This window comes from Sinohyriopsis cumingii, chromosome 1 (assembly GCF_028554795.1).
Source record: "Sinohyriopsis cumingii isolate HCF-2022 chromosome 1, ASM2855479v2, whole genome shotgun sequence".
Lineage (NCBI taxonomy): Eukaryota > Metazoa > Mollusca > Bivalvia > Unionida > Unionidae > Sinohyriopsis > Sinohyriopsis cumingii.
In genome coordinates, this window is record NC_142961.1 from 122,073,473 (window position 1) to 122,098,181 (window position 24,709).

At 33.1% G+C, this 24,709-nt stretch overlaps 1 protein-coding gene across 4 annotated transcripts in view; it reads right to left on the reverse strand.

Annotated features, from left to right (window-relative positions):
• Positions 1-24,709, reverse strand: part of LOC149807771 (ATP-binding cassette sub-family A member 2-like) — a 148,127-nt gene that overhangs the window by 89,592 nt on the left and 33,826 nt on the right. For all 4 annotated transcript variants that reach the window (XM_089970402.1, XM_089970410.1, XM_089970419.1 and 1 more), the window contains 10 exons: positions 23,726-23,846; positions 20,034-20,191; positions 17,448-17,569; positions 13,125-13,526; positions 11,807-11,908; positions 10,602-10,703; positions 5,786-5,848; positions 5,189-5,317; positions 2,230-2,398; positions 906-1,027 (listed from right to left, as the gene is read on the reverse strand). In XM_089970402.1, coding sequence (XP_089826528.1) covers positions 906-1,027; positions 2,230-2,398; positions 5,189-5,317; positions 5,786-5,848; positions 10,602-10,703; positions 11,807-11,908; positions 13,125-13,526; positions 17,448-17,569; positions 20,034-20,191; positions 23,726-23,846 — 1,490 coding nt within the window. The remainder of the gene's footprint in view (positions 1-905; positions 1,028-2,229; positions 2,399-5,188; positions 5,318-5,785; positions 5,849-10,601; positions 10,704-11,806; positions 11,909-13,124; positions 13,527-17,447; positions 17,570-20,033; positions 20,192-23,725; positions 23,847-24,709) is intronic.

The following is a 24,709-nucleotide window of genomic DNA, read 5'->3' on the forward strand; positions in this document are numbered from 1 at the left end:
CATGCCCTTCTGTCATAAAACTTTACATTACTCTCAGTCTTACTCAAAATATTATCATTCAAAAAACTAGAATTATCAAATTTGAGTAAGATTTCACAAGTATGGAGTAGCATTTCTTAATATGTGAAATGCCAAATGAAATACACTGACGCAAGCACCAAGTACCTTCACATATTAAGTAATGTACCAATGTTTTTACAGAAACTCAACATCCAGTCAATTGTCAAAACAGTTATCTGTAATAATTGACATTTCCTTTCATTTTGTGTGTTTCTACCAGTATGACAGTGGTGTTTTTCTTTTGTCTTTCTACTCTGCCTGGTTTGGGCTGTTTGGAGAAACCAATGACTAGCATAAAGTTCAGGCCTTTATTCAGTTCATCTTAGTGTCCAACTGACATTTGGGACTGAAACCTTCTTCTCAGTTAACAGAGTATGTGGGTTTATGCTTAATAAATTTCAATTTATTCAGATAAATAAGGGGAAAATGGAGAACTGCAACATGATTCAGTTTTATGGGGATTTCATTGAGAGGATTCAGTGTTATCCAATTAGTTTCAAGAAATTAAGTTCAATACAAACATTTCCACCATGCACTTATGTACTGACTTAATTTATATGAAAACACAATAGCTCTGTTAGTAAAGCATCAAACTCATCATCCCCAGGTTGCGAGTTCAATACCTGTTAAAGCCAGCTGAGTTGGTTGCTTCAGTGTGTCTCTACATCATATCCTCAATAACATATCAAAAATGCTTTTAACATAAAAACAAACAAAAAAATGTCTTGTTCTTGAAGCTTATATCCATTGTCTGATGTAAAATCAAGATCATGAAGAATAAAGGATAACATATGCTTCCTCATTTTAATTGCATGTATCAGTGAAAAGTTCTGTCCAAGACTTACCTTTATTATAATACTGTTGGCAGCAGTATTATTGGGGGCATACAAGACTTTGGGATTACTGTACAGGACATGGATTAGAATCTTCAGGTTCTGCTGCTGATTCCAGGACAGGCCAAGGTCATCTAAAGATCAAGATGGGTAGATATTCATTAGAAGAAATATTTTTCTTCGAGGTGAATGCCAGTAAATTGATCTGTAACAGTTCGTAGTAACAAAAAGAATGATTTAGATGGGTAGATATTCATTAGCAGAAACATTCTTCTTCGAGGTGAATGCCAGTAAATTGATCTGTAACAGTTCGTAGTAACAAAAAGAACGAGAGTAAATATGTAGTGATTTTCGTTTTTACAAACAAGAAACTTTATTTTCTAAGGTAATGAGGTTGGTTAAAGCAATAAGCTTAAGGTGTTAAAAATATCGTAATAAGTGTGAAAAATCACATGATCTGGACATTAGATACCTCTAACAAAATTAACTGTACTGTATTTTTATGTATTCATGTTGAAAGTATTGCAGTATGGATACACATTCACACCGCAAATACAAATGGATGCACATACAATCAAATGGAAAGGTGGATGGACAGATAAAAATCAAGGAATATACCTTCTCTTATCCCAGTAAATGTATAAGTAACTAATAATCCACAAAATACCTGTATATGTAATTAATAATCCACAAAATAATCCATAACAAACTATAGGAGCAAGATTAATCTAACTTTCAATCAAACTGCTCTGGTGACCTAGCAGTTAGAGCACCACATCAGATACAAGATGTCAAGGGTTTGAACCCCAGCCAAATCATACCAAAGACTTATAAAAATGACACTAACAGCTGCCTCACTAGTCGCTCAGCATACTAACAGCTGCCTCGTTCGGCACTCAGCATTAAGACGTTAGCATTAGCACTAGTCAGACTGAGGTCAGGATATTGTGACTGGGCGAGACATCATGCTAGATGTCTGCAGCATGATGCTTCAGTGCTAGACATCACTATAAACTGCCACACTGCAGACATTGTAGCAATATGGCTGAAAAATTGTTAAAGCTACGTTAAAAATGTAAATCATACACACACACTTACACACATCGTTCACAAACCAAGACCTGTATCAAGACTTTGCACTTTGACCTTTAAAATGAAGAGGATGGGATTTGTTATTTTAAACAAAGCTGATAAGATCTACTTCTACTGTCAGGTCTGTATTTTAAAGTAAAAAGAAATTCCTAAAAAAGAAATTAAATATTCCAGCTCAAAGAAATTCCTTTCACCCCATTTCCCATGTAAACTATGATCAGACCATAAATTGACAACCTATTACCTAAATTAATGTTCTCCATGTCCTTCTGTGTGTCTCGTTTATTTCGTCTGCGGCGAGGGGGATGTTCAAAACCACATATGGTCCTCTGCATACCATCCCAGAATTTTAGCAGACCAGCAAATTTATTTTTCTTTGTTTCTCCTGTGCCTGTCATGGGAGATGGAGTTGTCTGTAAAAGGTCAAACAGTAACAAAATTAAGAGACCCTTGCCCATGTAGACAGGAAAGTTAAACTGTATCAATGATAGGTCCCTGTAACAAATCTTAATCACTATCTTCTACACACACTCAAAAAGATTTGTTCTGTCATCCAATAATACACTACAATTGACAAAGCCATTGCATAACATAAAGACTGTATACAATTTACAAATTACAAAATGTGCATTGCTGATGACAAGTAAATGACATCATAAATTAGCTTGTGAACTCATCTACTTCCAATTCCTATGTAAGATTTTTATTTTCTTCACTTAGGCAACATAAATCTGTCTCATGCACAAGGTACATTTTTCAAATGCTACCAGTGGGATGTTCAAATTCTATCAGTGGGATGTTCAAATTCTACCAGTGGGATGTTCAAATTCTACCAGTGGGATGTTATTTACTTGATGTTCTCAAACAGTAATAATGTGCACAATACTGCACTGACTGTCCATATTCTGGAATGTTTTGGCAGAACAAAATAGCATCTGGTGGTTAATAAAAGACTCTTCCTCTCAACTAGGAAATCTTTAACTATCATCGACTTATTAATATAGCCAAGGGGAAATAACTCTGTCAACTGAGAGAAAAAAGCCCAATAAAACCGTTTCATTAAATAGGTCGAAAGTTAAGAGGCTGTTCTGTTCTTGAATATTTGGTCCTCCTACCTGCAGTAAATCTCTTACATATTTCTTCACTTGTTCATCAATCAATTATGAATAAGATACAATAGCCAAACAAGGGTTTTACATCACACCAACAATCATGCTATAACATGGCAGTTAGGAAACAAAATCAACAAACATGCTATAATATGGCAGCCAAGATGGTAAAGCACATGACTTGCAATCCAAAGGTTGCGGATTAAGTACCTACTCACGCCAGCTCAGGTCAGCTGCTTTGGTGTCTTACTGAGAATTGCACTTAGTTTTCATTTCTTCAGCATGAAGTAACTAATAATGGGCTCAAAATGCTGCTTAATTTAAAATGACTGCCCATGTTGTAACATGCCCTCAATGTATCTGAATTGCAAAACACAAAATTTTACACCAAATCTTAACACTGACCCTGTCAATGCTGACACCAACAATGCCACTGTATGAGACTGGTCAATGTATGTCACACATGTTAACCTGACACAATAATAAACTGAAAAGTATCCAGCTGTAAACATCAGCCACCATCTGATACAATTGTTACAAAAATATATGATTAATAAATTTCAATGCTGCATTATATTCACTGCAGGATCTGAGATGCAATCTCATTGTATAAGAATTTTTAACTTTACATAGTACATAAGGAAACACAAATCAATTTTCAAATGATATTCCCCACAAAAGTGTTCTATGGTTCAGCTATCTCAATTTATGCCATGCTTTGTTTCCATGGCAACACAAGTACTGAATATGAGAACATATAAATATCAAAAGGAATGTCTATTCAACTTGCCTGATTTGTAACAAGTCCAACTGAAAAACCTTAAACACTTTGAGAGCTATGCTCCTGAAATAAACATATTTATGGAAAGACGGATGGACAGACATGAAGGTAGCTACACCCCCCACCCCATATAACAGTCTTTAAGATAAATAGTTAAAAAATTATTTTTCTAGCTGAAGCGGTTTTCACTTTATTTCAAATCATTTCTTTGTTAAACTAGGTTTGTTTGTGTTGTCTAGCATGTATGTCCCCAATGAAGAGCAAACAGCTTAAAGTCCCCAAAATTATAAACTTAATCAAAAATGTTGGAAATTATGTTACAATTAGATACAAATATAATCAGGTCATCTATAAATGCACACATACATGGATATCAAATTTACTTTGCCTATCTCAGATGGATTTTGATTGACTGTACTAACAAGATGTGTTAATAAAATTGAAAAATGGTTAACAACCCAACATCTTATCAGGTTATTTACACAAAAATACAAAAATGCCAATAACTACTTACAATATAATCCATTTACATATAAAAAGAAATATGCCAATTGAATATCATTTATCAAGTGACTTTTGTTTAATCATACTGTAATCATACTTTAAGGTTTTATGCCAAAAAGGTACCAGGTACAAAATTTTACAAAAAGTATAAAAAGTGTAAAATCTGCTGGAATAGCCTGTAATCCTAATTTGTTCATCTACATATGAATACAAATACACCAATAATATTTTATTTGCCCAACTCAACTGCTTTTTATTAAAGCATGCTAACAAAAACTTGTCAATATAAAAAAATGCCATGGAAAATTTAAGAATGTGTAAAACAAAATTTGAGAAAATTGATGTAATGGCCCAAATATATGACAATGTCCAACTGGCTAAACAAATTTAATTTGTCAATGCTGTGTGGGTTCAGTGCAACCAAGATTCTCTGGAATCATGGACAGCTGTAGAGACATATATGGCCATTAGGCTGCTCCATCTCCTAAAAATAGCATGGATCTAACATTGCATTTACCATCAACTATATTTTTCCAAAAATTATAAAACTCTGCTTGGTTGGGAAAAGGTATTGCTTGGACTTTATAAGATGTGAGAGAGTTAAATAATTCACGGCTAGAATGTAACTGTGCCAAGTAAATATTTTCAGAAACTGAAGGTGGAAGTACGATTTACAATTGATCAGAAGCAGACTACAGTATACCTCAAGCAGGGGGAGACGATTCAAATTTTTGTCTCCTGACCTGCCAAAGATGCTGCATTGAAACTGGTGATGTGAATTTTTAAATCAATCACTTATACTCTCTTACCTTTTCTGAGGCAGGTGGGTTTTCTGTTGCATTAATGTCCTGCATGTAATCACAATCTGTCTGGGGAAGGTCTTCAGCAAGTACACTCAGCTCATACAGAGTTGTCTGGAACTGGTAGAACTTTTCAACCTACGTATGGATTAAAACAATGCATGAAATATATATTTTACCTTCCTACCCAAATAATTTTTGCATCTGCTTATTTCATCTTCTCATTATATAATCTTTATATAATCACATATTTACCTCTCTAAATGGTTTTACAACTTCACCTTATGAAGAGATAGTGAATCTTGAATACTAGCATTGTAATCACTCTATTCAAACAAATCTTCCATGAAGTCAATAAGACGGCAAGTAGATTAATTCGTAATATTAAGCATACATGGACAGTATGTTGATTTTATAAAGTAGCTATTAAAAGTTTTCTTTAGCGTCATGCCATACAAACTAGAAGGAGAACAGGTATTATCATCCTGCTCGTGCCTTCATACACTAGTGCCTGTATTAATGAGTCGTGTGAAAAAAATTCACGTAGCCATTAAATATCAACAAGCATAAATAGCTGGTTTACATATCCTCGTACTGAATACTTACATTTTCAAACAATTCATTGACCTTTGAAGTCAGCTCTGAGATGTTTACTGCATGCAGATGAAGCTGAAAAGCAATAATGATGACAGATAAGACAGATGTACTCACTTATAAGTCAAGTCCAACTGCAAACAAAAATAATATATACCCTGATCTACTGTTGTTTTATGCCCTAGCAGATCAGTGTCTAATTTGTCTGATCCACTGATTACTCCTTGAAAGAACTGCATAGGCTCAGATCTTCAAGTACATTATGCGACGACAGATCTGGGTCTGTGCAGTTTGCAGATGGACTTGATCTACAGGCATGTATATAGTAAAATACAGATAGCAGTTATGAATAATAACAGTTACTACCGGCTGTACCATTCAATTTATGAATGAGACAAAACTTAATTTAGTATTTAAACAGCAAATAGCTTTCATACTTTCTATACTCAGCATAGGTATAACTACTCATTTATAAGAGTCTCAGAAAAATCTAAAAGCTTTCATTCTGGCTGACTATAATACCCAAAGTTATTCTAACAGAAGCCTTGGCATTCATTAGACTACTATTTTAGTTCAGAATGTGGACTGGCATTTACTACAGGAAACATTTAAGAAACAACTGCTTGTATATTTATATAAAGGATGAATCCAATAGTTTTTTTGGACAACAAGAGGACAAAGTAGGCTTCAGAGTTCTCACCTGGCAGGTACCTAAGTTAAAGCCAATATGAATGGGCAATTTGCCAAGAAATCTGGGTTAGTATAATGTTTTCTGACATTTTAAGCAGTTTTGTTCACAATTTTTAGCAACTTCAGCCATACTGGAAGGCAGACAGCTTCGCTTGAAGTAACTTCAGAAACCTTCAACAAGGATGTTTTCTGCAACTTTGCTTAACACCAAGTGACCAGTTTTTTGGAGAAAAATATAATTTAAATGTTTTTCGATTTTAGTATCGTAATGACAACCACATTTAATGAGAGATCAGCATTAACTGCATCAATATGACAGGCATTCAAACCATGATGCCTTCTGTCAAATTTGGTCAAATTCTGCTCAGTGATTTTTAGAAGCTGTTTAAAGGTCTTCTTTTTAGCACTGGTCTTAATAATCCATCTAAACTTGAAAGGCCTTCAACTGGTCTTAATAATCTGTCTAAACTTGAAAGGCCTTCAATTGGTCTTAATAATCTGTCTAAATTTGAAAGGCCTTAAATTGGTCTTAATAATCTATCTAAACTTGAAAGGCCTTCAAGCCAATATACTTTCTGTCAAACCTGGTCATATTTTGTTGAGCGGTTTACAAGAAGTTATTTAATGTTTTTTTTGTTTTCAGTAATGGCAGCCTGATTTCAGGGCAGATCAGTGTCAATTGTATAAACTTAAATGGCTTTCAATTGTAAGATGTTTTCAATCAAATGTGATCTAATTCTGTGCAGATTTTGAGAAACTTTGTTTTGAAAGTTTTTCTGATTTTAGTAGCAGCAGCTAGAATAAATCTCAAAAGTGTACCGGTATATGCCAAGATGGTTCCTATAAAAAAATATGGTCAGATTTTGTTCCCTGATTCTGAAGTTATTTAAAGGTTGTTCTAATTTAGCAATGGTGGTCATATTTGATGGCAGACTGGCATTATTCATACAAACATTAAAAGACCTTTCTGCCAAGATGCTCTCTCTCTCAAATTTGGTCAAATTTTATTCAACTGTTTTCTAGAAGAAGCTGTTAAATGGTTTTCTATTTTTTAGAAATGGTGGCCATATTTGATGGCATTTCAGCATTATTTGTAACAACTTGAAAAGCCTTCATATCCAGAAGCTCTATGAAAAAAATGACTGAAACTGGTCAAAGGGTTCTGTGAAGAAGCTAAAACTAACCTTGCTCGATAACAAAATACAGATGATGAAAGCCATACAAAGAGTCATATCATAAGCTCACAGAACTTTATGGTCTGACGAGTTCAAAATCATTCCTTCTGACAATGAATTCACTGACTTTCATGGGTATTGATTTCTGTGGTTGTAATAAAAATTCCATGTTCATTATTACTTAAATTGGCAGATTTTGGAATAAGTCCTATTATTTCAACACTAGTCACACCAACAGTTTATTGGTTCTTTAGATTCTTAGCATGTAGGAACAAAAATAAAATCCACGAAAACTGGTGTCTCACCATAAATAAGTAATTAAGTGTATGCAATTGTACAGCTGAAACAATTATATATAAATGCTTTATGCAAGTGCTATATGTAAGGTTTACATTTTTAGTAAACAATCAGTGCAATTAAATAAATTTCTCATTTGATACGTATTAGATAAGTATTACTGAATTAGCATTTAACACACTTTTTGTACACAGATGAACCTTTTAACCAACATACATGTATTGTGTAAAGTGTTCCCTCGATAAAAGGATATCCATGGAAGCCATAGAATAAACCACCTTGTCATGAGACCAACTTATAATGAGGTACATTATACACATATTTTGATATCAGCTAGTGAAATGGGATCTTTTACTATACCTGTTACTTTGTAAAAAAGGGCCTTTAGTGAGTGTGAGCTGTATACTGTATTATGTTTAAAAGCTTGCCACGTCTTCTAAATTTCCAACAAGTGGAAGAAGTTTTGTAACAGCCGTACTCGCCTCTCATATAATGACAAATGTCTGAAGCTGGCTGTAGCCAGACTTAAAAAATCAATCAGCAAAACAAACCATGCGTTTTCATGAACATGGTATAATACCAAGTGTTAATACAGTACTGCTCTCAAATGACCAGAGAAATGTACCATATTTGTTGTCTGATGATACATAACAGTTGTACTTACCCTAGTTTTAAATTTTCAAAGAACAAACATAGGACTTTTCTACAGGCCATACAAATTTTTAAATCTGGTTTAAAAAAATAGTATATTGTAATGCAGAGAAGAGAAAACGGCCATTAGTACAACGTGACAATTATTTAAATAAATAGTGAATGTGACTCAAGGAAATCTGCATTGACATTATGAAAAGATATATATATATATATATATATATATATATATATATATATATATATATATATATATATAAAGGTGTTTTGAAAAAGTTTTGTTTCTCAGTCAGGTTATCCAATTATTAAATGTCATTTTGTTTTCACTTTTGTGTATGTGTGTGTGATCTGGATTTTTTTATGTATCTTTAACAAGTTTTCAGTCATACTGCATGAATTTCTGCAATGAAGCAGATTATCGTGATATCTAGCACTGGGGCATCATGCTGCAGACATCTCGCAACATGTCCCACCCAGTCACATAATCCTGACACCAGGCTGACCAGTCCAATAACTAACCTCTTAATGCTGAGCACCAAGCAAGGGAATTGTAAGTATCATTTTATAAGTCTTTGGTATGACTCAGCCAGGGTTCAAACCCGCAACCTCCCACTCTAACCACTTAGGCCACCAAATCATTACTTTTGGTAATGCTGTTCATACACAGGAAATTAACTTTCAAATCATCTGTCCTCTAGTGTATCTTTGAAAATAGGTTTCAGAAAAAAGTCCTTTAAGCCAAAACAGGACAGTATAGAGGATGTGGCAAAGTTCAGACACAATGTTCCTTTCAGAAAGTCTGTCAAGATGGTGGATTTCTTTGCTAGTGCATTCTCGTGCAGAATCCTGATACCTTGGCTATTGGTGCATTGGTGGTTGGTTCAGCAGTGTGCCACAACTTATGGCAACACTGTGGAGCCATAAAAATATGTAGGGACACTAGAAAAGTCAGGCACATGTACTAGGATGACCCCGCCTTTTTGCATAAAAATTAAAGCATATAAAACAGTCTCAAGTTGTGTAGTTGATAATTTGACTACATGGAGCAATTTCTGATCTCTGCTCGTTTTCTCCAATCCAAACTTCATTATTTTCTCTTGTGTCAGGTTAAAAATGCAAATCTGTGTCATCACCTCCAATTCAAATATATCTGGTCACTCTTTTCATATGTGGTGAGTGACTGTTTTGCAATTTTAACCAGTCTGTTTTGAAAAGCTATCAACAAATGTGGGAATCCATCTTGCACAAAACTTATTGAGCTTCAAATGATTCCTAAATATATTACAAAGAACTTAAAACTTAATCCCTGTGATAACAGAAATATCTTAAACTATTTACAAAACATCTTCATAAACTGACTCCTTTGTACCAATTACACAAAAACAGCCATCTTCAGATTCATGACCATCTTTAAAATGACGAAATTATGTCAAATTTGTAGGATACGACTTAAAACAGCATCCACAAACTTTATCCAAGTCAGCCTTGGTATCAATCGGAGAGTATCTAATAGTGCTGGATTTAACATTATGCTCTTTGAAAAGCAGCAGATCTATTCTCCTCCTCCAACAGTTTTATCATTGCTAAATCATAGGCAAATATGTGCGCCGCAGATCATTTATATAATGTTATGTTGTCTATTGATTGACATTAAATTTATTGACAGATTAATAGAAACGAAAAAATTTAACAAAATATCAGAACTGTTCAAGTACTGAGTCTTATGTTAACAGCCTTACTTATGAAATTTGTTTTTGTTAAAATCATTTCAAAGAAAATTAGATATTCAACCAATCTGGACACATTATAAAAACATCATCTCCAATGTGGAAATAATTACTCCAATTTTATTTTGACTTTAAGTGGAAAGTTGAATGACAAGAAATTGTAAACATGCAAAATGCAAATTACGATATTTAAAAATTATGATGTATCAAAACTACAAACAATAATGAAAGACAATATGATTCCATCATGTTTTTTGCAAAATACAGGCAAGAAAATACAGTATATACCACGGTAATAATGGTCTGCAAATCAATGGAAGAGTTGAGTAACTGAGATAATTCCTTTGCCTCTGCATCTGTCATGTTACACAGGACCTCTCCTGCGTCAACCTGTGTGAGCAAAAGACAAGATTACAATGAAAAGTCCGTAAGTACCATTAAATACAGAAAGAAATGATCTATTCCAACAATGAACCAAAAATTGAGTACCACACTGTCTCGAACTTCTTGTACAATATATTAATTTTTTAAGCTGTATATATAATAAATGAAGATTAAATATAAGCTGCAATTTTCAGTTTATTTCCATGTAAAAATCAGAGAGACAAGATATTTTTATGAATGTATTAAACAATGCACAAATTCCCACCCTACTCTGCACAGTTGTACTCAGTCTATATCACACAATCTCTCAATTTAGGTCAGCTCTGCTTAACAGTAACTGATTTAGTTGAAAATTTCAAGCTTTATTTAAATCAGTGTCAACATTCAAATGTAATAAGCTTGGCTGGATCACAAGTGGTTAATTCATTTAACTGGTAGAATGGTTCTCTGTTTTACATGTCATCTGCAACATTTTGGCACTATCGGTCATAATTATAACAAACTAGTATTTATGATCATTGTGATTAAATGTATCATATATACACACTGAGTCTAACTACAAACAACACAGACTCTGAGCTGCTGTCACATAATGCAGTGGCAAATCAGGATCTGTACTGTTTGTTCTACTGATTACTCTAATGAAAACTGCATAGACTCAGATCTACTGGCACAATGTGATAACAGATCTATGTCTATCCATTTTGCATTTGAATCTGATTTGTATGTGAGTATATATGGTAATATAACAATTATATACCAAACTATTCAACTCATTTCATACATTTCTCATCTCATAACAACTTATGTGAGATCCACTAAACATGCAACTCTTTATAATTTCATAAATTTCTCATCTGACCAATCATGTGAGATCAAGTAAATATGCCACTCTTTATAATTTCATAAATTTCTCATCTCCTGCCCAATTATGTGAAATCTCTAAATGTGCCACTCTTTACAATTTCATAAATTTCTCATCTCCTGACCACTCATGTGAGATCAAGTAAATATACCACTCTTTATAATTTCATAAATTTCTCATCTTATGACCGTTTATGTGAGATCAAGTAAATATGCCACTCTTTAACATGAAGACGCATTCTTACCAGATCTTCCTCTGTGTATGGCGGTTCAGGAATAAGTAAATGAAGCATTTCATTCTTATCACAGACAGCTTCCTTAATGGTCACAGGGGACAGGAGAATTATCTGAAATAAAACTAATTTATATTTGAATTTGCACAATAATACTGAAAAAGCAGACGGAAAGCAAGAATGCTTGCTATCTGTTCTTATTCTTTCACTAAACAAAATAAACATAATTTAACATGCAGAGGGTACAAGGCTGTTTTAGAGCAATATTTTGACATTATATGCAGAAAGACATTTAAATACCTTCCATTGAGAAATTTAATATACATTTAGAATCTATGCTTGATGACAAGTTGAGTCCAACAGCAAATAAATTTGATCCCGATCTGTCATAACATAATGCACTTGCAGATCAGGGTCTATGTTGTTTATTCAACTGACTACTCCTAACTAAACTGGGTCTGTGCCGTTTGCTGTTTGACTTGATTTAGAAGCAAGTATGCGATGGGCAAAAAAGAGCTTTCAAAAAGGCAAAATACAAGTAATTTTCTACCCATGTGTCATGATCAACTTACCACAGTATCTCAGACATTGTACACACAGAAATGAGAACTCTGAATACTCAGGGTTTCCACTACATAATATGTTGGCAGATCAGGGTGCATGATGATCACTTCCAAATACAGCTATAAAAACATCCATACTGGAAAAACTGCCTTGGCACCAATTCCAAAATACCAATCTCAACTTTCTCAAATGGCAGATATGTGTGAAGGATGTTCCATTTAAGATATATGGGACCCAGGGAAATGGGGTACTAACCCACAGATGCAATTTAGAATTTTCTTATCATTTTAAAATGAACACTGTGAAATCAAACTAACCTGGCATATATTTTTCAAAAACTGCCTTCCCTGGGTACCATGTATGTTTAAATTAAAAAGCCCTGAGATTTCTTTGCATTTGGGATAAAAACATTCAATACATTCAAAAATCCATCATAAAAATCAAATCAGCACCAACAAATGCAAGAATTTATATCCCAATTTATTTTTTACATTAAAAAAATGTTAACATAAACTGTGATGCATTATTTCTCTGCTAACTGTTAACATTCCTTCCAAATAATTTATTATACCCAGAATGATCAATAACTGTTGAAGTTCATCAATGCGTATAAATATCTGGTATTAATAAACACTGCAATGAAAGCTACGTAAACATGCTAACACAACTCTGATGGTTTAAGTAAATAAACTTTAACATGACACTTACAAGCATATAAAAAATGAACAAAAAGTACAGACAACAGAGATCAAGAAATTATTCATACCTTGAGGACTTCGGCAATTTCCTGTGGCGTGATTGAATCATTTACTTCCTCTCCTGTCACCTGATTAAGAATATGATGTAAAACATTTATCACAGTTTTACGCGTCCATAAATCGCTACCCTCTATGACCTTGAAAAGAATTCCCTCCTTAAAGTAAGGGATATAGTTTTCTATCACAGACTTGAGAACTGCTGGATCAGCAATAACTTCCTCACTGCTGAGAATCATCAGAAGACTGTGTGATATGCTGGTGAAATTATTAATGCCATCTAGAAGGTCACGCATTTGGTTGCCATGGAGATACTCATGAATGTCATGGAGCAGTGTGCTGTTTGCAATACCCCGTTTTAATCGAGTCTTCAAAATCTGATTCAGGTTGGATCCAAATAACAACTTGTACAACTAAAACGAAAACAATATAGTACTTTTGTTATTACACTAATTCAAAACATGTCAATCTAAACTCATATCAACTATTCTCAAGATGTATTAAATATGTATACTTTATACTAAGTGGTGCCCTCATGTAATGTGTGTATATATATATATATATATATATATATATATATATATATATATATATATATATATATATATATATATATATATATATCCAACAGTAATGTGCATATTTTGACATAAATAATGATGGTTTGCCAAACATTTGGTGTGTTCTTTTCACTCCTGTCCTTGTAATTATGTTATTTTCATATCCTGTCTTGATACCATAATATTTGTTTCAACTAGTTACCTTTGGATAATCAGGAGTAAATTTATAAATTGCTCTCCAAGACAAACCAATCATTAGAAAAGCTCCTAAAGAATTAGTTAACAGTGCTTGGCATAACATGAACTGCAAATACAAAGTGAGTTCATTCAGTACATTTATGGGCATTTCAACAAAGACCCCCCAGACCCTCAGACTCCCAAACTGTAACAAGACTTTTTTATTAAGGCAGTCTCTGTTATTCAGCAAATTGGACCAATTTTCTGTAAGGCATAACATATATCATCTACAGCTTCAGTTGACTTGGTAAAAAATGCATTTGAAGAGTTACATTTGGTCTGATGCAGTGTACGCAACTTTATGTTCAGCTATAGGTATACTTTGACCTTTATGACTCCATTTCATTTTTTACAAATTTTTAAAAAAATTAAATTATGTTACTCTAATAAAACTTAACTGATCATATTGGCATTAGCAAATAAGCTCCACTACTTCTCAAATCCAGATGAAAGATTAAAAAGAAATAAAAATTGTCTCTCGTGTTGGCATATAGACAAGAAAATCTTATCCTTTATTTTTCTTTACATCTGCTCAGTAATCACTCATTAACCAGTTGTTTGTGTGTGTGTGTGTGTGTGGTTTGGATTTTTAACGTAGCTTTAACAATTTTTCAGTCATATCTGCAGTGTGACAGTTTATAGTGATGTCTAGCACTGGGGCATCATGCCGCAGACATGTAGCATGATGTCCCACCCAGTCACATTATCCTGACACCAGGCCGGCCAGTCCTAACACTAACCTCTTAATGCTGAGCGCCAAGCGAGGCACCTGTTAGTACCATTTTTGTAAGTCTTTGGTAAGACTCTGCCGGGGATCGAACCCACAACCTCCCGCATCCGAGGTGGACGCTCTAACCACTAGGCCACCGGAGCGGTTTAACCAGTTGTTTAGAAAGATGTTTCAAATGGATGCTCACATTTGCAGAGATATGTGGCAAGTTTTAACATTATTTTTTTTTTAAGGGCATCCGATAATGCATAATTTTGTTATGCCTATCAAAAGTTTGACTTACTATGATACCTTTAAGGAATGCCAGATAATTTTCCCACACTACCACTCAACAACACGTCTGCACCTGCTTAACATGTAAGTACAACACAATGAATGAATACTGGTCAACTGAAAATGATGTACTACATCAAATGACAACTTGATTTTTAGTCAAACAATAAGGGTATTCTATTCAGTACATTGTACTTGCATATATTGAATTTTTCCTGAAACTAATTCATTTTTCAATTGAGCAGTTTGAGCAGCTGTAACTTGATTTTACTGATTTCATATAAATACATTTCAAGTAAAATAATACTTGATTTTACTGATTTCATTTAAATACATTTCAAGTCAAATAATACTTGATTTTACTGATTTCATATAAATACATTTCAAGTCAAATAATACTTGATTTTACTGATTTCATATAAATACATTTCAAGTCAAATAATACTTGATTTTACTGATTTCATATAAATACATTTCAAGTCAAATAATACTTGATTTTACTGATTTCATATAAATACATTTCAAGTCAAATAATACTTGATTTTACTGATTTCATATAAATACATTTCAAGTCAAATAATACTTGATTTTACTGATTTCATATAAATACATTTCAAGTCAAATAATACTTGATTTTACTGATTTCATATAAATACATTTCAAGTAAAATAATACTTGATTTTACTGATTTCATATAAATACATTTCAAGTCAAATAATACTTGATTTTACTGATTTCATATAAATACATTTCAAGTCAAATAATACTTGATTTTACTGATTTCATATAAATACATTTCAAGTCAAATAATACTTGATTTTACTGATTTCATATAAATACATTTCAAGTAAAATAATACTTGATTTTACTGATTTCATATAAATACATTTCAAGTCAAATAATACTTGATTTTACTGATTTCATATAAATACATTTCAAGTCAAATAATACTTGATTTTACTGATTTCATATAAATACATTTCAAGTCAAATAATACTTGATTTTACTGATTTCATATAAATACATTTCAAGTCAAATAATACTTGATTTTACTGATTTCATATAAATACATTTCAAGTCAAATAATACTTGATTTTACTGATTTCATATAAATACATTTCAAGTCAAATAATACTTGATTTTACTGATTTCATATAAATACATTTCAAGTCAAATAATACTTGATTTTACTGATTTCATATAAATACATTTCAAGTCAAATAATACTTGATTTTACTGATTTCATATAAATACATTTCAAGTCAAATAATACTTGATTTTACTGATTTCATATAAATACATTTCAAGTAAAATAATACTTGGTGAATTTATTAAACTGATTCTACTTTGACTACTGTGATCAAGAAGCATCATAATCACTAACACACATTAAAAAAAAACCACACACAGCCTACTCTAGAAACCTGGAAGTGGGAAATCTTGTAAGGACCCTATAAAATTTAAATGTAAGTCCTCAGGATTACATAAATTCTAATGCTAACAGAAGCCAAGGTGATAAGGTAAGTGAAAAACATAATTTAGTGAGAAAACTACTTTCTCCATCTAATACATTGTCTATTAGAAGAATAGTTAAGTGGAGTACGAAATGTATGAGCGTCCAGCCTATACCACTGGCAAAATTATTTGACTGTTCTGATTTCTTTAATGAAGGTGGCTTTACCTATTGCCTTCAATGTGTTGTGTTTGTTAGACAATATCTGAAGACAACACTAAAGTGTGAAAGCAAAAGCGTGATCATGCTGAGATTTTGCATGAACAGAAGCTTTATTTTAAAAGCATATATGGTACACCATCTAAAGTTCATGTTTCCCTAACCAACTCCACTGTAGCTAAAATGAAACCCAGATCCAGATCAAACCTGTACAGACCATTATCTGACCACATCAATCGTAGTCGTTATATTTTGCTATTGTTCTGTAAGTTCATAATTCAGTGTTTCCCCTAAGTATGCAAGACTGAGAGAGAAAAAATCCCCTTGGGGTTAAAATCTGGGGTCAGACTGAGTAAAAAACAAACTCTGGTGACAGAACTGGAAATTAAATTAAAGATCAGGGGGACAGTATGCACAAATGAGGATAAAAGGAAACACTGAAATGTTAGGGTCATCTCAGTAAATCTTATGGTAAAGTCATTAGGACTGGCAGGTCAGCAGGCCCTCTTTTCCTGTGCATCCCAATGATGGCAATTATATACTGTTACTGTTACAATATTTCATCGGCAATCAGCCTTTGAAGTGGGGGGGGGGGCAAACTCACTGGACACGTTAGGGTTGGCCTTTGCTGGAAAACCTTGAATTATGCTGGCCGTAATCTAAATGTGGGGGAAAGGCAAACCATTAGATAATGGCCAATCACAAAAGAATTATATAAGTCATCTGCCTGCATATCAACTTCCATCACATATGGGTTTATTAAGGCATGGTAATAGGATTCTGTAGATTCCCTAGCAAGCTGACATAAAAGTATTATGTGGTATGGGCCTAGGTACAGAATACTGAAGTTAATGTAACATACCTCCTTGACACTGACAGAAGAATGTAGCAAGGCTTGAGAATCCTTGGCAGGCATAGATAAATTCCATTCCATGAAATTCATCAATGACTTGTTTGTCTGAAGAACACTTCCAAGTTCAAAATCTAAAGCAAAAGAAGATAAACTGGCAGCAACATCACTGTTTTTGCAACACAGATACATAGTGTATAAAATAGTTTCTTTTTTTATTAAACTCACAAATACATACAAGAAATCCATAATTTGGATGAATATTGTGTTTCATGTTATTAAAGAATGCTGAAAAATTTTCTATGGATGATCTTTACAACTATGTTACATTGTTTACAAGTAGAAAAAGGTAAATGCACAAACCCTAACCCACTCAAATATTAACAAGAGGTTACTGATAAAAAAAAATGTGCAATAAATAGGCTTAAAATATGTACGCTAAAGGCATTAAGTTCTTAAGTAAGAAGGTGATATCAAGAAATCGTTGTCATTTGTTTACTTTAAATTTTTTTTGTGCAGTAGATAATCTTGTAGAAATCTTTTGTATTTCTACATTGTCATCTCATGTCACCAGGATCTGACTAATCAAGATGACTAGAAAGGTAAAAACACATACACCACTACTAAGCTGGTACAATAGTAAACAGACAATTTTAAATTACTTCCCTGATGTGAGCATTAAAAACACTAAGCAGTGCCACTAGCATTACAATGAGGAATTGTATGCCCTATCAATCCTATTCAATCTAAGGTTTTATTGAGAAAGCAATTGTAAATTGATAAAAAAAATACATTGTTATGTAAATTTAATTTACACTGTGTGCTTTACCTTTGTCCATGATTGAGGGTAGAATTTTGACCCACCTGATTCTGTCAAGTTTTTGGTATGTTTACTAAAATTTTGTTTCAACATCTGAGTTTTTCCTTAGAAAGTAATGTTGTGTCTTAGGTCAAGTGAAATCAGTATATATAGGATTTGGGTAAAGAAAGGCTTTATTCCTGTTTCATGTAAGTCTCTGAGAATCTATGATTAGTTTTTAGATTTATTTGTTCAGATATAATTCGAGAGGAATCATTAATTTAAATTATTCATTGGAATAATACCCATTAATTTTGTGGACATACATACTACCTTTAGGATTATTGTGAATTCATTCAGAAAAGATATTCTGGATTATATCATTGTGATATATCAAGACTATTGGCACAACAACACATTCAAGACTATGCTTCATCAGCATATTCAATATTATTGGAGTTCATTTGGAAAAATGTATACTTTTGGTCTTGTGACAGAATGTTCAGGATTATTATGGATTTAATTCACAACATTAGAAGTTCTTCTTTCTGTTACTTAGTTTAGGACGATAAAGTCGTAACAACATTTTTCTACTTTTACTTAAAATAATTGTCAATTTTTGTGAGATTACGGGTAATTTGTTAATTATAAGGTTGCCCTTAAATAGTATAGGTTACTCTGCACAAGATCAAAAAACATGAGGAATGGAGATGACATGGAGGTGTTCTATCCCTCTAAAACAGAGAACAATAAAGACAAAATACTCTTCTAAAGTAAATTGCGTAAACACAAATTTCAATCTAACTAAAGCCCTTCTTTTCATGTGACCTATGATTATTAAGAGAAACAGCAAAATACATCTGTATGCAACTGGCGACAGGGTTCAATAAATTAATCATGAACACCACAAAATGAAATTGTTCATTTTTTTTATTCTAATATTAATTAAGAGATTACATGCCCATCACTTTTGCCAAAAACAAATTAATTTTTTCATACCTAAACACAAGTTTTATGTCTAGCCAACAGCACCATTATTATCGATTTGCGAAAGTGAATAGCACTCCTTGTACAATAATGTCTGCTGATTTATAAGCAAACCAAGCATAAGAGTCTGGGGATGCAGTTATTGGCATTTCAGAAATAATATATTACATAAGACTGGTTCAATATTTAAGAGCAAAGTCAAGTCAGACAAGAGGCACAACGTAATGAAATCTGTCAACAAATGAGGAAAACTTAATCTGATTAGGTCTTTTTAATGTATAAGCTTCAAACAGATTTTATTCAAGTCCATAAAGCTTTTCAAAAGTTACTAAGTGGAAACAATATGTGTTTGGACATCAAAACAGGAACATCTGGATCAGAAGAACATGGGAATAGTTGATGCCTGCTTCATAGATATGGCAGCTGCATAAAATGTTATAGTCATATATTAAATAAGAGATAAAATCTGTTTATAAAGGACACCCAAGAGACCAAAACATTTTTTCCTTTATGGATAAGTGTCATTTATAAAGAATTGAAATACGTAATTAAATTTAAATGGTCATAAATAATCTCCTCTAGAAAAAGATTCCTTCAAATAAAAGTGTCCGATGAGGGAGGTTTTTGGTATACTGAAACCTTTCTATAACAGATGCTTGAGGGACCATAAAACATTGTTCTTTATGGAAAAGTGTCTTTAAACAGAGGTTAAAGACTAAAATGAAATTAAGAAAAGGGTTTATTAGTTGTCCTTTATAAGCATGTGATCACAAAGACAGGTTTCACTGTATATGCTTAGCATTAATTCTTACTATGTGCTTCCTCAAATGAGTCATGGAGTGTGGCTGGACTGTCAATGATGCTCTTATATATCACAGGTAGCTGTTCCATTTCAGTGGGGGTATACCCTGGGTAGAAAAAATTGTGGGACTTGGCCAGCTGTTGAATTCTTGTCAGAAAAGCTGTAGAGCTAAAAAAATATGTACATAATAATTATCTGATATTATGACACCTCATGAGCAAATGTTATAAGGTAAATAAGTAACAATTTCAGACATTTTACAGCTGTGTTAAAAACCGCTGCACATTTTTCCTACCACTTCTGAGTGTAAAATCAGTTTATTGGACATCTGATAAACAGAATCGTACATCTGTGTTAACTGCAGAATTGCTGAATCACTTCAACCTTGTGTACACTAATCTGAACATATACATTGTCTATGATACAAGCATTCAAGTAAGATTCTGTGTATGTTTCATATTCTACAAAATTCAGTTCTATCTAAGCATTATGATATCTAATAAAATACATATATGCATGCATTTTAAGCACAAGGAATCAAGTAGTTATGTTGTCAGTGCTTTACCACTGAGCTCTTTCTTTCCAGGCTGAATCTGTGAAGAATTCAGACCATGTTTACAATATTCTTCTCACTTTTAACTTTAATAAACTTCCTGGGACCTGAACTGAAAATTGAGATAATAATATATGTGCATTTTTTAATGGCTGCTACTTCAAACTGATATGGCTGCAAAAATAAAACCCTTTTCCAGTATCCCAGAAGTTCAAATTTTGCTGGTAAATACAATATTTGCTTAATTGCCTATTTTGTATATATATGTAATTTCATGAAAATCTCCAATTTAGTCAGTATCCCCATGATCTTCACACAATTATAGTTAATATGAATTCCTGAATTGCCAAAAAAAGCTAAACAATGGATACCATATATACTCACCTATAAGTAAGATTATTAATAAGTAGAACAAACAACATAGATCCTGATATGTTGCCTCAACACATGACAGAAGATCTGGGTCTAAATCATCTGCAGGTAGACCTGATTAGAGGTGAGCATATACCATAGGTGTTTTGTTTTTTTAAATCAAGAGAAATATTCTTTCACTATCCTGATGCCATTCATCGACTTATACTACATGTAAGTTGACAAATTAAAGAATATCTGAAACCATGTGACCACTTGGGTTTGGTCTGATGTCTTGCATTAAGGCACATCAACACAAACTAGGTTATTTAGTGCTGAGGCAACTGGAGTAAAGTACCTTGCTGAAGTTCACAAAGGTCACGCTGTCCCAGGCTGATCTAATGGTAGATTCTAACCCCCACCCTGTAGGTCACGACTTCAGCACACTAACACAAGAACTGAATCATGGGAACTACTATGAAACCTGTTTGAAAGGACACTGCTATAGCACAGAGGACCTTTTCAGGGTTTATTAATGAAAATCTACTTAGAAGCAGGATCTAATTTATAACATTCCTGAGATTTGAAAAGACAATTAAAGCAGTGTTCATGTTAGCTGTCATATTGTGCCACCACCCCTTTTTAATCTATGGCACCATTGGGTACATAAAATGGACCCCCAAAAATAAAGATAAAAGATCTCTACAGTTGATTTTTTACTAAATCAAATGAACCCCAGGAAAGTTTACTGAATATAGTACACTGACTGCCTAACAAATATAAGGCAATGAATTTCATTAGCTGCAAAAATTCTCTTACTGATTCTGATTACTTGATCAACTTAGAAACACATGAATGGTGATCAATGATAAGAAATGTAAAAAACAGAAGATGAAATCTTCTGCAAAACACTGCAACTATTTCCAAAGTAATATACAGGAGGAAAACAATGTAGACTTAAATATTAAAAATAAATGCTGAGGAGAATTGTTACTCGGGTATAAGTAATTCAGACCCAATACAAAAAAGTTGCAGCAGAAATGGGTGGTGGAGGAAGCGGCCAATAAGGATCATATTTGTTTTAATTTTACTCACAGAATAACATTTATTACATGCTCTAATTTATAATAAGCACCAGTTAACAGCTCTTGTAACATCACTCAAGGAAGAAATAACAAATAATTAAAAAATGTGCTCTGTTTATTCTTTCCTCAACTTCATTTATAATTTCAATAGTAATGCACATAAATATATTGGCAAGTTGAATGATGTCATGATGTAAGCTGTCTGATGATGTCATAATGTCAAAACTTTACTGATGTCAAGATGTAAACAACCTGATGATGTCATAATGTCAAAACTTTACTGATGTCAAGATGTAAACTGCCTGATGATGTCATAATGTCAAAACCTTACTGATTTCAAGATGTAAACTGTCTGATGATGTCATAATGAGAAAACAATAATGATGTCAAGATGTAATCTCTCTGATGATGTCATAATGTCAAAATCATACTGATGTCAAGCTGTAAACTGTTTGATGATGTCATAATGTCAAAACTTTACTGATGTCGTGATGTAAACTGTCTGATGATGTCATAATGTCAAAACTTTACTGCTGTCAAGATGTAAACTGTCTGATGATATCATAATGTCAAAACTTTAATGATGTCAAGATGTAATCTGTCTGATGATGTCATAATGTCAAAACCTTAATGATTTCAAGATGTAAACTGTCTGATGATGTCATAATGAGAAAACAATAATGATGTCAAGATGTAATCTGTCTGATGATGTCATAATGTCAAAATCATACTGATGTCAAGCTGTAAACTGTTTGATGATGTCCTAATGTCAAAACTTTAATGATGTCAAGATGTAATCTGTCTGATGATGTCATAATGTCAAAATCATACTGATGTCAAGATGTAAGCTGTCTGATGATGTCATAATGTCAAAACTTTACTGATTTCAAGATGTAAAATGTCTGATCATGTCATAATGTCAAAACCTTACTGATGTCAAGATGTGTAATGTCCGATGATGTTGTAATTTTGTAACCTTATTGATGACATGATGTATAGTGACTGATGATGTCATATTGTTGTGACCTTATTGATTTCACAATGTAAAAGGTCTGATGATTTCATACTGTTGTGACCTTATTGCTTTCACAATGTAAAACATCTGATGATTTCATACTGTTGTGACCTTACTGCTTTCACAATGTAAAACATCTGATGATCTCATACTGTTGTGACCTTACTGATGTCATGATGTAAATGTCTGATGATTTCATATTGTTGTGACCTTATTGCTTCACAATGTAAAACATCTGATGATTTCATACTATTGTGACCTTATTGCTTCACAATGTAAAACATCTGATGATTTCATACTGTTGTGACCTTATTGATCTCGTGATATAAATGTCTGATGATGTCATATTGGTGTAACCTTATTGATGACACGATTTAAATGACTGATGATGTCATACTGTTGTAACCTTATTGGTGACATGATCTAAAATGTCTGATAATGTCATATTGTCATGACCTTAATGAGTATGTATGTTGGTTGAGGAGAACATATACACGAATATTGTATACAGTTACCTTCTATGTTAAGAAAATGGTACAAAAGTCAACAAATATAAAATCTACTAAATTAATGTATAATTGTAATGAACTTCTGAAAGACTCCTTAAATATAAAGGAAATCTACATAAATGGTACAACTGTCCTAGAACCAGCCTATTGTTGGGCTGGTTTTCCTGCATGAAAATAAATGCATGTTACCTTTCTTGCTTTGTATGATGGTGATGAGTCTGGTTTCCTGGTTCATCATGGTTACTCTCACAGAAGGACTGGAGTATGGGTAACACACCAGAAGATGGAAGGGGCTGACTTGACCAGGTCACTTGAAAAACATGCAGAACCTTAATAACATGTTAATTTTGTTTACAAGTAAAACTTGCAAAAAACTTTACTTGAAAAATTTTGGGCTGAACATGTCATACAAAAACTGCATCAGTGTAACCTACTTTCTAAGGTTTATTTAAAATTATTTATAAACGCTGAATCTGCAACACTGCTGGGAATGTAATGAGATACTGTAAGTTACAATCTTGTATCTAACTGAAAAGAATGTAAAGCTCTCACTCCTACCATCAGCAACTCTCTAAATTGACTGACATCTCTGGATGGAGTGTAAAAGACACAAAAATACTTGTACTAAGGTCAATGTCAACATGGTTGAATATGAGGTATACCCTTCCACGTTTCTGAGATACACCTCACATGCCTAGAATTAACATGAATTTCTTTGCAGCCAGTAGTGTACTGAAACTGTACTGTACTTAAAAATGGTTAGAGCATCAGCCTCTTATGCAGGAGGTTGCAGGTTCAAACCCTGGCTGAATCATACCAAAGACTTTTAAAAATGGTACTAACATCTGCCATGCAAGGCGCTCAGCATTAAGAGGTTAGTGATAGGACTGGTCAGCCTGGTGTCAGGATAATGTGACTGGGTGGGTTGTCAAAAATCCAAATCACACCCACATACACACACATCTTGCTTCTTCTGCAAGTCACTGTGATTAATTTTGTACATGGCATTGAGGGTAAAACTGATTAGAAGTCGTACTTTCATTAATTCACACCCTATATCAATGAAAATGTGTGCAAATGATAATCCAATGCTAGTCATGACCAAACTTAACAGAAAATTACCCAAAATGATGTGTGTGTGTGTGATTTGGATTTTAAAGTAGCTTTAACAAT